At 36.0% G+C, this 13116-nt stretch overlaps 1 protein-coding gene across 3 annotated transcripts in view; it reads right to left on the bottom strand.

Annotated features, from left to right (window-relative positions):
- Window positions 1–1017: 1017 nt before the first annotated feature.
- Window positions 1018–13116, bottom strand: part of si:ch211-39i22.1 (CD99 molecule (Xg blood group)) — a 27803-nt gene continuing 15704 nt past the window's right edge. Inside the window, exons 10-19 of one of the 3 annotated variants that reach the window (XM_016498665.1) lie at window positions 12787–12816; window positions 11681–11713; window positions 10745–10786; window positions 10583–10618; window positions 9545–9571; window positions 9297–9347; window positions 8721–8753; window positions 3402–3518; window positions 3262–3312; window positions 1018–1534 (exon numbers count right to left, since the gene is read on the bottom strand). In XM_016498665.1, coding sequence (XP_016354151.1) covers window positions 1506–1534; window positions 3262–3312; window positions 3402–3518; window positions 8721–8753; window positions 9297–9347; window positions 9545–9571; window positions 10583–10618; window positions 10745–10786; window positions 11681–11713; window positions 12787–12816 — 449 coding nt within the window. In that variant the 3' untranslated portion in view covers window positions 1018–1505. Of the gene's footprint in view, window positions 1535–3261; window positions 3313–3401; window positions 3519–8720; window positions 8754–9296; window positions 9348–9544; window positions 9572–10582; window positions 10619–10744; window positions 10787–11680; window positions 11714–12786; window positions 12821–13116 lie in introns of all 3 variants that reach the window. The other 2 variants (XM_016498666.1, XM_016498667.1) reach the window with 2 other exon arrangements.

The following is a 13116-nucleotide window of genomic DNA, read 5'->3' as shown; positions in this document are numbered from 1 at the left end:
TATTTATTTGTGTGTATTTTTTAATTAATTTATTATGTTGTGCATATTTATTTGTTTGTTTATTTGTGTATTTTATTTTTTATTTAGTGTATTTTATTTATTTATTTTGTTTGTATATTTAATTAATTATTTTTTTTATTTTTGTGTGTATTTTATTTGTTTGTTTTTGTTCATTTTCCCTCCTTGAAGAAAAAAATGAGAAAAAAAGTAAACACACCCTAAAGACTCCTAAAAGCTAATAAAACGATATGCATTATATATTTCACCTCCTCCTGCCTGACTGATGTCCTGCCCTCAAATTAAAAAGCGTGATTTAAATGTAAGAGTCATAAAACCAAATGAGATAACTCATGAAAATACTGCCAATAACATGTAAGAATGTGAGAGGGAAATGTGCTTATTTGCCTGGAAAATAATGTCACAATGCAAAATATCTTTAATAGATGGTTCACCTAAAAATTAGCATTTAGTTTTCCTCGTGTCCAAGCCTGAATTACTTTCTTTTAGGGTTATTATCAGTAACTAAATCTGAAACCATAAAACATTTTAGTTAATTGAAATAAAATAAATACTAACTTTAACGTTAACATGAAATTAAAAAAAAAAAATTTTTACAAATTCTAATTTTCATGTAGTTTAACTTGAACTAATATAATAACTAAAACTGAAATTAATAATAATAAAAAAGTTAATGTTAACTAAAATTAAAATGAAGAGATATATATATGTGTGTATGTGTATGTGTATATATATTGCTCTGTATCATGAAATAATATATATATGCATTATATCACTATGTAAATTACTGTTACTATTATTAGTAACATTATTTTATATTTTTATCTACATTTATATTTAATATATCTTAGAATGTTTTGTTATAAATAGCTGAAATAATAAAGGGTACTTTCTCCAAAGAAGGTTAATTGCTCCTAAAAAAGACATTTCATGTATTTGCAGTCCTGGTTTGTGTTACTGCATTATGCAACTTTGTGCAATAAAATACGCACATAGTCATTTAAATGTAACCACCCTTTTATTCAAACTCAACAATTATTTACAGGATTTAAAAAACAAAAACAAAATCGAAAGAAACGTCCTACGAATTCAATTTGGTCAGACAACACAATTTCAAAGTGAATCATTCCACGGTGTGAGATCAGCTTTTTTTTACAAATCAGACAAAACTGCGATTAATGACACAGTAATTAAACTAAACGACACTTTTTAAAGTAACGAAATGAAATGCCTCTCCCAAAAGGCTGTCGAATTACACATGCATGCACGCACACACACATCCCATCCCACTCAAACTATGTGAAAATACATTCAAAACAATTCTTAACAGTCCTAGTGCTGGTCCAGAACTGTAGTCGAAGCAGTAGGAAGATGAGATATTATGAAAAAGGCCTTAATCTGTGACGTTCTGTACTGTGAATGTGTTTGTGTACGATGTAAAGCAGTTCACAGTCGCTTCACTGGACTCGGCTGCTTCACTGCTGGAGTTAGGATGAGTTCAGGAGAGTGTTTAAAACTGCAGATGAAAAACAAAACCATCACAAATACAGTAAGCCCTTCACATCAGTGTCATGCGACTGTAGTTAATGACGGCGCTTCTCAACTGGTTTCCCTTCAGGACACGGCTGGACAGCACATGTCCCCCAGCACAAAACTGGGATTCTTTATTCATTGTATAAAAATGTACAAAACGTCTTTATAGTCAAACACTGAAATCTATTAATATTATCATGAACAGGACAGGCCTTGTTTTATAGATGATCGACTGGACACACAACCTTCGACATCAACAGGAAAAGAGAGGACGTGTTTCCCCTCAGTTCTGAGAGCTGGCTAAGTCTGGGTTCTGGGTGGTTGCCAGGGTGTCGCTAGGTAGTCATTAGGGGGTTCTGGGTGGTTGCTAGGGTGTTGCTAGGTAGTCATTTGAGGGTTCTAGGTGGTTGCCAAGTAGTCACTGGGGCTTCTAAGATGCTAGATAGCTGTTATGTGTTCTGACTGGTTACTAGGATGTTGCTAGATAATAGGTAGGGGTTCTGGGTGGTTGCCAGGGTGTTGATAGGTAGTCGTTAGGGGGTTCTTGGTGGTTGTTGGGTAGTTGGGGGTTCTAGTTGGTTGCCAGGGTGTTGCTAGGTAGTCATTAGGGGTTCTGGGTGATTGTTAAGTAATCACTGGGGCTCCTGGGTGGTTGCTAGGGAGTTGTTAAGTGTTCTGACTGGTTACTAAGGTGTTGCTAGATAATAGTTAAGGGGTTCTTGGTGGTTGCTAGGTAGTTGTTAGGTGTTCTGACTGGTTACTGGGGTGTTGCTAGATAATAGTTAGGGGGTTCTGGTTGCCAGGGTGTTGCTAGTTAGTCGTTAGGGGGTTCTGGGTGGTTGCCAGGGTGTTGCTGGATAGTCATAAGGGGCTTCTGTGTGATTGCTAGGGTGTTGGTAGTTCTGGGTGGTTGCTATAGTGTTGCTAGGTAGTCATTTGATGGTTCTAGGTGGTTGCTAGGTGTTCTGACTGGTTACTAGGGTGTTGCTAGATAATACTTAGGGGCTTCTGGGTGGTTGCTAGGCAGTTGTTAGGTGGTTATGGTTGGTTGCCAGGGTGTTGCTAGGAAGTTGTTAGGGGGTTGTAGGTGGTTGCTAGGCAGTTGGGAGTTCTGGTTGGTTGTTTGGTGTTGCTCTGTAATTGTTAGGGGTTCTGAGTGATTACTAGGGTGTTTCTAGATAGTAGTTTGTGGGTTTTGGGTGGTTGCTAGGCAGTTGGGGGGGGTTCTGGTTGGTTGCCAGGGTCGTTACTAGGGTGCTGCTAGGAGTTGTTAGAGGGTTCTGCATGGTTGCTAATTAGTTGTTTGAAGGTTCTGTTTGGTTGCTAGGGTGCTGCTAGGTAGTTGTTAGGGTGTTATAGGTGGTTGCTAGGTAGTTGGCTGTTCTGGTTGGTTGCTAGGGTGCTGCTAGGTAGTCGTTAGATGGTTGGGACATCAACAGCAAAAGAGAGTGTTTCTTCTCCGTTCTGCGAGTTGGTAAGTATGTTTTATTTGTTTATGTAGTATGTTTATTTCGAGGCCCAAATGATGCATGATTATATGGTTAGTTGTGTTTTATTATTTGCTTTCATCGCTGTTTCTCACTGCTGAGCAGATTTGAGACCCACCAGATGAGAAGAACTTGTTTACAGCACTATCTATTGTTATATAAATATGATAATATTCAATGACAAACATGATTTAAAGGTGAAAATGAGCAGTGGATGGCTCACCCTGTGGGTCGCTCTGCGTGCCGTTCTCTTCTTTGGCGCTCTCCGGGTCTCCTGAAGAGAAAGCACATGTTCTCATCACACTCGCTGCATTATCTGAGACTCAGATGTTCATGTGAGTGAAAGTGTAAACACCCACACACCTCTCTGGACTTTGAAGCACAGTTTCTTCTTCTGATAGGTGAAGTATCCGGTTATTGCACCAATAGCTGCTACTGCGATCCCACAAACAACACCAACAACCGTACCGGATCCACTGTCTGCAACAGAACCACCCACACCAGGTCAGTCATGTCAGTGTATGTGTATATATGGTTACTCGAGTGTTCTGAGTGGTTGCTAGGGAGTTGTTAGGTAGTTCTGGGTGGTTGCTAGGGAGTTGTTAGGGAGTTCTGCCTAGCTAGGGAGTTCTGAGTGGTTGCTAGGGAGTTGTTAGGGAGTGCTGGGTGGTTGCTAGGGAGTTGTTAGGGAGTTCTGGGTGGTTGCTAGGGAGTTGCTAGGGAGTTCTGGGTGGTTGCTAGTGAGTTCATAGGTAGTTATTAGCCGTTCTGTGAAGTAACTGATTACATGTAATCTGGATTATGTAATCAGATTCCAAAATTAAGTACTTGTAATTAGATTACATTTTAAAATACTCGTAATCAGACTACAGGTACTTTTTTATTGATTACATGATTATATATTATTCACAGAATACAATTAATTATTCATAATTTATTTATTCTGCCTAATTATTTTTTTAATCTTTTAAATGTTCCTTTCTAAAATAGCCTACCGCTTATATACATTCAGAAAATTGTGTGTGTGTATATATATGTGTGTGTATATATATATATATATATATATATACACACTGGGAAACCTTGACGTAATTTCATGTTGTTAATAACAACAAATGGAATATTTATTTTTTCTCTGTTCTTTTTTATATCAATATGGTGATAAACGGGTTATGTAAAAAGTAATCTAAAAGTAATCTGATTACTACTAACGTTACTAACTACAATTTTTGTCATGTAAAATCTGGAATCAGTAATCAGTAACGTATCAGTAAATCACAATTTGTAAGTAATCTACCCAGCACTGGTTGTTAGGGGGTTCTGTGTGGTTGCTAGGGCGTTGCTAGGAAGTCATCTTCAGGTCTGTAGACGTGGTTCTCCTTCTTCAAAGCAAGTCTGTGGGATTTTCTTAACCTGTTTTATTGTCCAGCAGGTGAAAATATTTAGTGTCACTTATAAATATTAATGCTTAGTGATCTGAACAAACCCCTAACACTAATAATGAAATAGTTAAAATTATCCAATTAAAAAATTATTATGAGATAAAAAGTCAAAATTATGACATACTAAGTCAATAAAAAAATCAATTATGACAAAAAGACAAAATTATGATATACTACGTTATGGCAAACAACCTTTTGTCATAATGATATACCTTTTTATCTCATAATTTCAACATTTTATCTCATAATAATTTTAATTAAAAAATTTGATTTCTTTCGATGAAATATGATATTAGTGTGTTTTGTGATATCAATCCCCAAAAAGATAATTCATCATTTTGACTTTATTTCATTATGACATAAACTTTTTATCATAATTATGACTTTTTGTCATAATAATTTTTTTACAACTCATAATTTTGAATTTTATGTCAACATTTTGACTTTTATTTAGACTTTTTTTCCACATTATTTTCTTTCTTCCATTAGGCATGCTAGATTATTTTTAGTCAGAATGTTTTTTTTAATCTCATAATTGTTTTTTTTTTATCTCATAATGTCATAATGACCTTCTCTGTCATAATTTAAATAAAAAAAACTCAATTTTAACTTGTTAGAATTTTGACTTTTTGTTTTGATCTCTCTCTAAACCTGCATTATTTTCTTTCTCCCATGAAACATGTTAGGTTATTTTAGCCAGAATGCTTTTATTTCATAATTTCGATATTTTATCTCATAATGACTTGGTATGTCATAATTGTGACTTTTTGTGTTTTAAAATGTGTTTTAACTACAGAAGTTTTAAGCTTATAAAACAGATAGTTCCGGTCCTTGATTCTGATTGGCTGAGCCGCGTTCGAAGCTGTTGTAAATTACTCTACAAAGTAACACACACCTTTGTTTACGTTTGTGTGTTGCTCGGCAACCACTTTGTAGCAACCACAACTGTTTCTGAGGAACTACATTGTTTGGTGGAAGAATACTGTTTTTATTAACATCATTACACTTTATTTGCTCCGTTTTATTCTGTGAAACCTTACTACGTATATGGAATAGCCGTTTTATAAAAGCAATAAGCTCTGTGAAGCCGTGGTTTACAGTGAATTTATATCAGCTTCGCGTCGTTCCTAAATTCACTGTAAAGCACGGCTTCTTGGGGCTTATTGCTTTATTTTACAGCTGTCAGTTTCTGATATTTCCAGGTTTAGGGGATCCAGCGTATGATATAAAGCAGACGCTTCACGTGGCTACAGGTTGGTTTCTGCTTCAGCATTTATCACAAGCACTAATGCAGCAGCGGCACTTATCAATAGTCTACCCACAATGCTCTGCTGCAGAGAAGCATGGACTGCCGCAGGATTCGACGGAGCGCAGCGAGACTCCACACACACAGTGACAGGAGTGTTTGTGAGGGAAAAGACAGACAGACAAGACTGAACCTGATTTACAGATCCTGCAGGAGATGAAAGAGAGAGAAAGTGCAACAAAAGACGCTCAACAGGAGTTTATTTACTTTAAACGAGGCTTCTGACACTCACTGATTATACAAACTGACCCATGATTATTCTGTCATCATTTACTCTCTCTCGTGTCGCTCCATTACATTTATGCATTTAGCGGATGCTTTTATTTCAAAGTGACTTACAAAAGAGGAACAAAAGCAATTTGTCAAAGAGCCAACGATATTCGCAATAAATTCTGACTGACATCATCTAACATGTTTCATAATAAGGGTTATTTAGATTAGATTAGATTTAACACAATGACAATCAAGTCTAATCTAATCTAAATTACCCTCATACGTCTTATCTTCCACAAAACCTGTTAGATAATATTAGTCAGAATATTTGTTTTATAACGTAACTCTCTAAAGCATGTTTCATAATTTATACTTTTTTCATATTTATGACATTTTGTCAATTTCGATTTGAAATTTCAACTTTTTTTCTAAAAATTATGACTTTTTAAATCTCATAATGTACCTTTTGTCATAATTAAAATTTTATCTCAATTTAGATTTTTTTTATAATTCAAAATGTATACTTTTTGTCATAACTGTAATTTCAACATGTTGCGAGCCTGTATTATTTTCTCAGGCACCAAAAGGGTAATTCATCATTTAGACTTTTTAATTTCATAATTATGACATTTTATGCAAATTTTGACTCATAATTTTTTTCATAATGATGTTTTTTGTCAAATTTTTGACTTTTTATGCCATTTTTTTATTTGTCATAATTTTTTCTTAATCTTGTAATTGACTTTTTACTCTCATAATTGACTTTTTGTCATCATTTTTACTTTTATCTCCTAATTTTGATTTTTTTAATCTTATAATTTTAATTTAATGTCATAAATTTGACTTTTAATTTCAACAAAACTTGTACTTTTTCTTCTATGAAACATGTTAGATTATTTTAGTCAGAATGTTTGTGTTTTATAACATAAATCTAAAAAGGATAATCCATGATTTACTTTCCATTTCATAATTAGGACATTTTATGTCATAATTTTGACTCAAAATTTCGACTTGTTTCTCATAATTATGACCTTTTATCTGGTAATTTAGATTTTTTTTTAAGTCATAATTTTAGCTTTTTGTCAACATTTTGATGTCTTCATTTCAACATGTCACTCCAAACCATATTATTTCCTTTCTTCCATGAAACGTCAGAAAGTTTGTGTTTTATAACGTCAAATGAGACGGTGCCAGGTTTTACATCACTGGTTCCTGCATGCGCTGAATGCAAACGTGACGTGTGTAACAGCCGATCACTGTTTGTTCTGAACACATGAAGCAGAATCAGTGACGAGCAGATCTTTGTGTCTGTTAGACTGCGTGGGACGGCAGATATTACAGACGATTAACTGGAGATGATCATCATGTCATTACTGGTGTTTGTTCAGTCAAGCATCACTGTTACTAGTGCTCAGTGTTAGGGGTTTGTTCAAAACACTAAGTATAAGTACTTATGAGTAACCCTATATATTATTAATATTTTCACCTGCTGGACAATGAAACCGTTTTTTAAAAATCCCACAGACTTGCTTTGAAGAAGGGACCCGAGCCACATCTACAGACCTTAAGATCAGAGAGATGCGAGGGGTGAACAACCCAGAACCCCCAACAACTACCTAGCAACACCCTAACAACCACCCAGAACCCCCTAATGACAACCTAGGAACACCTAGAACCCTCTAATGACTATTCAGCAACACCCTAGTAACCACCCCACACCTCCTAACTACCACCCAGAACCTTCTAACGACTACCCAGCAACACCCTAGTAACCACCCAGAACCACCTAATTACCTAACAACCACCCAGAACTCCCTAATTACCTAGCAAACACCCAAAACCCATAATGACAACCTAGCAACACCCTGGTAACCACCGAAATCCCCCTAACAACTACTTAGCAACACCCTCGTAACCACCCAGAACTCCCAAACAACTACCTAGTAACCACCCCAATACCCATAACAACAACCTAGCAACCACACAGAACCTTCTAACAACTACCTAGCAACACCCTAGTAACCACTCGGAAAACTCTAACAACTACCTAGCAACCACCCAAAACCCCATAATGACTACCCAGCAACACCCTAGTAACCACCCCACACCTCCTAACTAACTAGCAACCACCCAGAACCTTCTAACGACTACCCAGCAACACCCTAGTAACCACCAGGACCACCTATCTACCTAGCAACACCCTAGCAACCACCCAGAACCTTCTAACGACTACCTAGCAACGCCCTAGTAACCACCAGAACCACCTAACTACCCAGCAACACCCTAGTAACCACCAGGACCACCTATCTACCTAGCAACACCCTAGCAACCACCCAGAACCTTCTAACGACTACCTAGCAACGCCCTAGTAACCACCAGAACCACCTAACTACCCAGCAACACCCTAGTAACCACCAGGACCACCTATCTACCTAGCAACACCCTAGCAACCACCCAGAACCTTCTAACGACTACCTAGCAACGCCCTAGTAACCACCAGAACCACCTAACTACTCAGCAACACCCTAGTAACCACCCAGAACCACCTAACTACCCAGCAACCACCCAGAACCCTCTAAGAACTCTTAGCAACACCCTAGTAACCACCCCGAACCCCCTACCAACAAGAATCCACCCAGAACACTCCAGCACTTTGACTTTCTCACAAATGTAACACTTAAGAAATATTTGTTTCTATGATGTAGTTGAACGATATGATACCGTTCGACTCAGAAACGGCTCCGGCGCTGCGAGCTGTAATGAGAGAGAAAACATAACGAGATTCAACACAGATATTGCCAATAACGATTTCTGTGTGATATGAAGAAAACACAAATACCCTGCTTTCTTTGTTTATTTTAGATGCTTTTTGCTGCACACATTTAGCCAATGTATTGAGTATAATGCATTGCTTACAATATTTTATTTTTATTTTATTTATTTATTTTTTTTATTATTATTTCCAGGAAATGCTTTATACATCAGTATCTCTGATGCCTAGAAGCCCAGAGCTGAAATCCTGATTATTCTATGCATTTATACCATTTATATGATTTAATATGCTTATACTATATACATGTTTTAATTGATTACAAAAACTGCCTACCAAGGTTTTAATCTTTAGTGTCTCAAGACCTTGAGCAAGAACAAGTAAGCATTATAATTTAGGCCAGACTCAGTTTACTTCATTTAACCTGAGAATAATGCATAATAAGATTAAAGGCGTTAAGACTAAAGCATGCACTGCAAAAAGATCACGTAAATATGACTAAATGATATAAAACACAAAGTCCGTACCTTTGTCTTGACCTGCGCTGTGCCGGTCTGCATCTCCCATTGCATTCTCTACTGTAATCAAATATATAATTAACATGACGCAAACTCTGAAATGTATTGATTCTATACTGAATATGGAAACTTCATTCATTTAGAATCGAGCTGAATTTGTACATTGTGTTTATATATGATATAATTTCAAAGCAGCTTTTAAGAGAAACATTGCATGTTTATGGACATGCTAAACTTTGAATACAATAGATTGTTACCTGGATCCTCTGGTTGTGCTTTCTCTTCTGTAAAGTAAATGATAAATGATATGCTGATATTTGCACACACTGCACATAAGTTTAGCTTCATCTTACTCTGAATCACTAATCATCTCTTTTAATTGACAGTTTTGACTGGCCGTACCAGGAGCAGCAGATAAATGAAGTGTGTGATCACTAACAAGGAACTGAGTGCAGTAATCAGACACACACCACTGAATCTGTTCCAGTTCAGTCATGCGTTATGTGAGCGCTTGAAATGCACTCAAACCGTCGAGATGCGGGGATTTTTTCATGCGCAGTGCTGTGTGAGGCGTCATATGTGTAAAGTCATTGGACGAGGCTAACGAGGTTTGGAAATTACATGCAAGCACGAATTATATGGTGCACTGACTGTCAAGAGATTGGAATAATTAAGATATTTTCAATGTTTTTGAAAGAAGTCTCTTCTGCTCACCAGGGCTGCATTTATTTGATCAAAAATACTGTCAACATTGTGAAATATTATTGCAATGTAAAACAGCCGTTTTCTATGTGAATATCTGTTAAACTGTAATTTATTTCTGTGCTCAAAGCTGTATTTTCATCATCATTACTCCAGTCTTCAGTGTCACATGATCTTCAGAAATCACATTTCTGATTATTATCAATGTTGAATGTTATTCACATAAATAAATTACAGTTTAACAGATATTCACATAGAAAACGGCTGTTTTAAATTGTAATAATATTTCACAATTTTTACTGTATTTTTAAAAATAAATTCAGCCTCGGTGAGCAGAAGAGACTTCTTTCAAAAACATTAAATAATTGTAATTATTCCAAACGTTATAGACTCATAGAGAAGCTCAAGACTAATGGATGCCGTCTCTGTTAAATGATGGAGAATGTAAGTATAATTCATCATTAATGTACTGACACGCAACAACACAGCTTTACGGTATTAACCGTAACAGTCAGGGATTGTTTTATTTTCCACTGTAATTCCAGATTTAAATCACCCAAAAGATGCACTAAAGCTTTGTGATGATCTCTTACCTATATCTTCATCGAAAGCATCAGCAAGATCAAATCCTACAGAATGAACAGGAGAAACACAAAAGCACATGTAAACACGCAGCTGAATGTGACGGACAGTAAACCGCAGCAGGGCGAGATGATCTGACCCTAAAGACTTAATTAAAGGACAGACAGTCAAACCTTCCACTGAGTCCACAGGTTCCTCCAGTACAGCGGTCGAGTCTAGGACAAAATACAATATGAAAATAATTATAATCCACAAAAACCATCCAAGTCACGTTTCACAACACAACCTGTCATTTGATTATTTATTTTCATGACTATTAGGCTTTTTCAACCAAATTCTCATTACTGTAATATGTACTGACAAGATTTTAATTCCTATTTTTATAATTATTATTATTATAATAATAATAACGACTACCCAGCAACACCCTAGTAACCACCCAGAACCACCTATCTACCTAGCAACACCCTAGCAACCACCTAGAACACTCTAACGACTACCCAGCAACACCCTAGTAACCACCAGAACCACCTAACTACCTAGCAACACCCTAGTAACCACCCCGCACCTTCTAACTACCTAGCAACACCCTAGTAACCACCAGGACCACCTAACTACCTAGCAACACCCTAGCAACCACCCAGAACCACCTACCTACTCAACAACACCCTAGTAACCACCCAGAACCACCTAACTACCCAGCAACACCCTAGTAACCACCAGGACCACCTAACTACTCAGCAACACCCTAGTAACCACCCAGAACCACCTAACTACCTAGCAACACCCTAGTAACCACCCAGAACCTTCTAACGACTACCCAGCAACACCCTAGTATCCACCAGAACCACCTAACTACCTAGCAACACCCTAGCAACCACCCAGAACCTTCTAACGACTACCCAGCAACACCCTAGTAACCACCCAGAACCACCTAACTACCCAGCAACCCCCCAGAACCCTCTAAGAACTCTTAGCAACACCCTAGTAACCACCCCGAACCCCCTAACAACAAGAATCCACCCAGAACACTCCAGCACTTTGACTTTCTCACAAATGTAACACTTAAGAAATGTTTGTTTCTATGATGTAGTTGAAGGATATGATACCGTTCGACTCAGAAACGGCTCCGGCGCTGCGAGCTGTAATGAGAGAGAAAACATAACGAGATTCAACACAGATATTGCCAATAACGATTTCTGTGTGATATGAAGAAAACACAAATACCCTGCTTTCTTTGTTTATTTTAGATGCTTTATTTTTATAATTATTATTATTATAATTCCTATTTTTCTTAACAATGAATCTCATTAGACTTTAATTACTGTAATACAATATTTAAAAACAAAATCAACATACATAAACTACAGAGCAACAAATACTCAAATTAAATAAATACTGTAATTAAATTAAATAATAGGTCGTTTTTTCATATGTCAGTCGTGAGAATTTGGAGGGAAAATATGCTTAATTTTCACAAAAATTATGTAAATATAAATGTAACAAAAATATATTTGTTAAATATAATATGCTATTTTTTTCTTTTGTTTATGGGCGAATAATATGTAGGGTTTTTTTTCTACCATGACAGTAATGAGAATTCGGAGGAGAAAATGTGCTTATTGTCACAAAAAATAATGTAAATATAAATGTACCAAAAACATATTTTAAAAATAAACATGCGTAATTTTTTTGTTAAATATAATATCACGTTTTTTCCTTTTGATTGTGGGCAAATAGTTTTTCTTACATGACAGTAATGAGAATTTTATATATATATATATATATATATACACAATTTAACGTTTAAATGTTTATATTACATATAATCTGTTTTTTCTTTTGATTATGAGCGAATAATAGGTTGTTCTTTTAAATGACAGTACTGAGAATTTAGAGGGAAAAATGTGTATAATTGTCACAAAAATAATGTAAATATAAATATAACAAAATTATATTAAAAAAATTAAGCTGCGTAATTTATTTCTGTTAAATATAATATCCTATTTTTTCTTTTGATTATGGGATAATGTGACCCGGCTTGTTTTATAAAGTAAATAATGTGAAATATGAACAGAATTTGTTATACTGTTTATTTTCTAAAACATGCTGGATTAAAGCAAATGCTAATGTAAGTTGTTCCTGTAATAAGTTTAATACTGACATTGTTTCAGATACAGAGGAAATGATTGTGAATCTCCTGAGAGAAACGCACCTGTTTCACCTGCATCTGCATCTTCTTCACCTGCAGACAAACAATCAAACTGACTAAATTATATTTTCAATTAACAATTTATTCACTCTGTCAAAGGACAGATGTGATTCTGCCTTAGAATTTGGTCAAAATGAGGAACCTTATAGGCAGCATAATCACGATGCCTTAAAATGCTCCCTACATAGGCAACACACTAGGTTTTGGAACTCAGCCCTGAACCGCAGAGGAATATGTGAATTCATTTCACAAAGAGCAGGTTGTATTGAGTCCTCGAGTCTATTTTAACATTCCCAGCATTCACACACTCACACTCACACTCACACTCACACA

The sequence above is a fragment of the Sinocyclocheilus anshuiensis genome, unplaced genomic scaffold (genome assembly GCF_001515605.1).
Source record: "Sinocyclocheilus anshuiensis isolate Anshui unplaced genomic scaffold, SAMN03320099.WGS_v1.1 scaffold1123, whole genome shotgun sequence".
Classification (NCBI taxonomy): domain Eukaryota; kingdom Metazoa; phylum Chordata; class Actinopteri; order Cypriniformes; family Cyprinidae; genus Sinocyclocheilus; species Sinocyclocheilus anshuiensis.
This window is presented reverse-complemented; position numbering and strand designations above follow the sequence as displayed.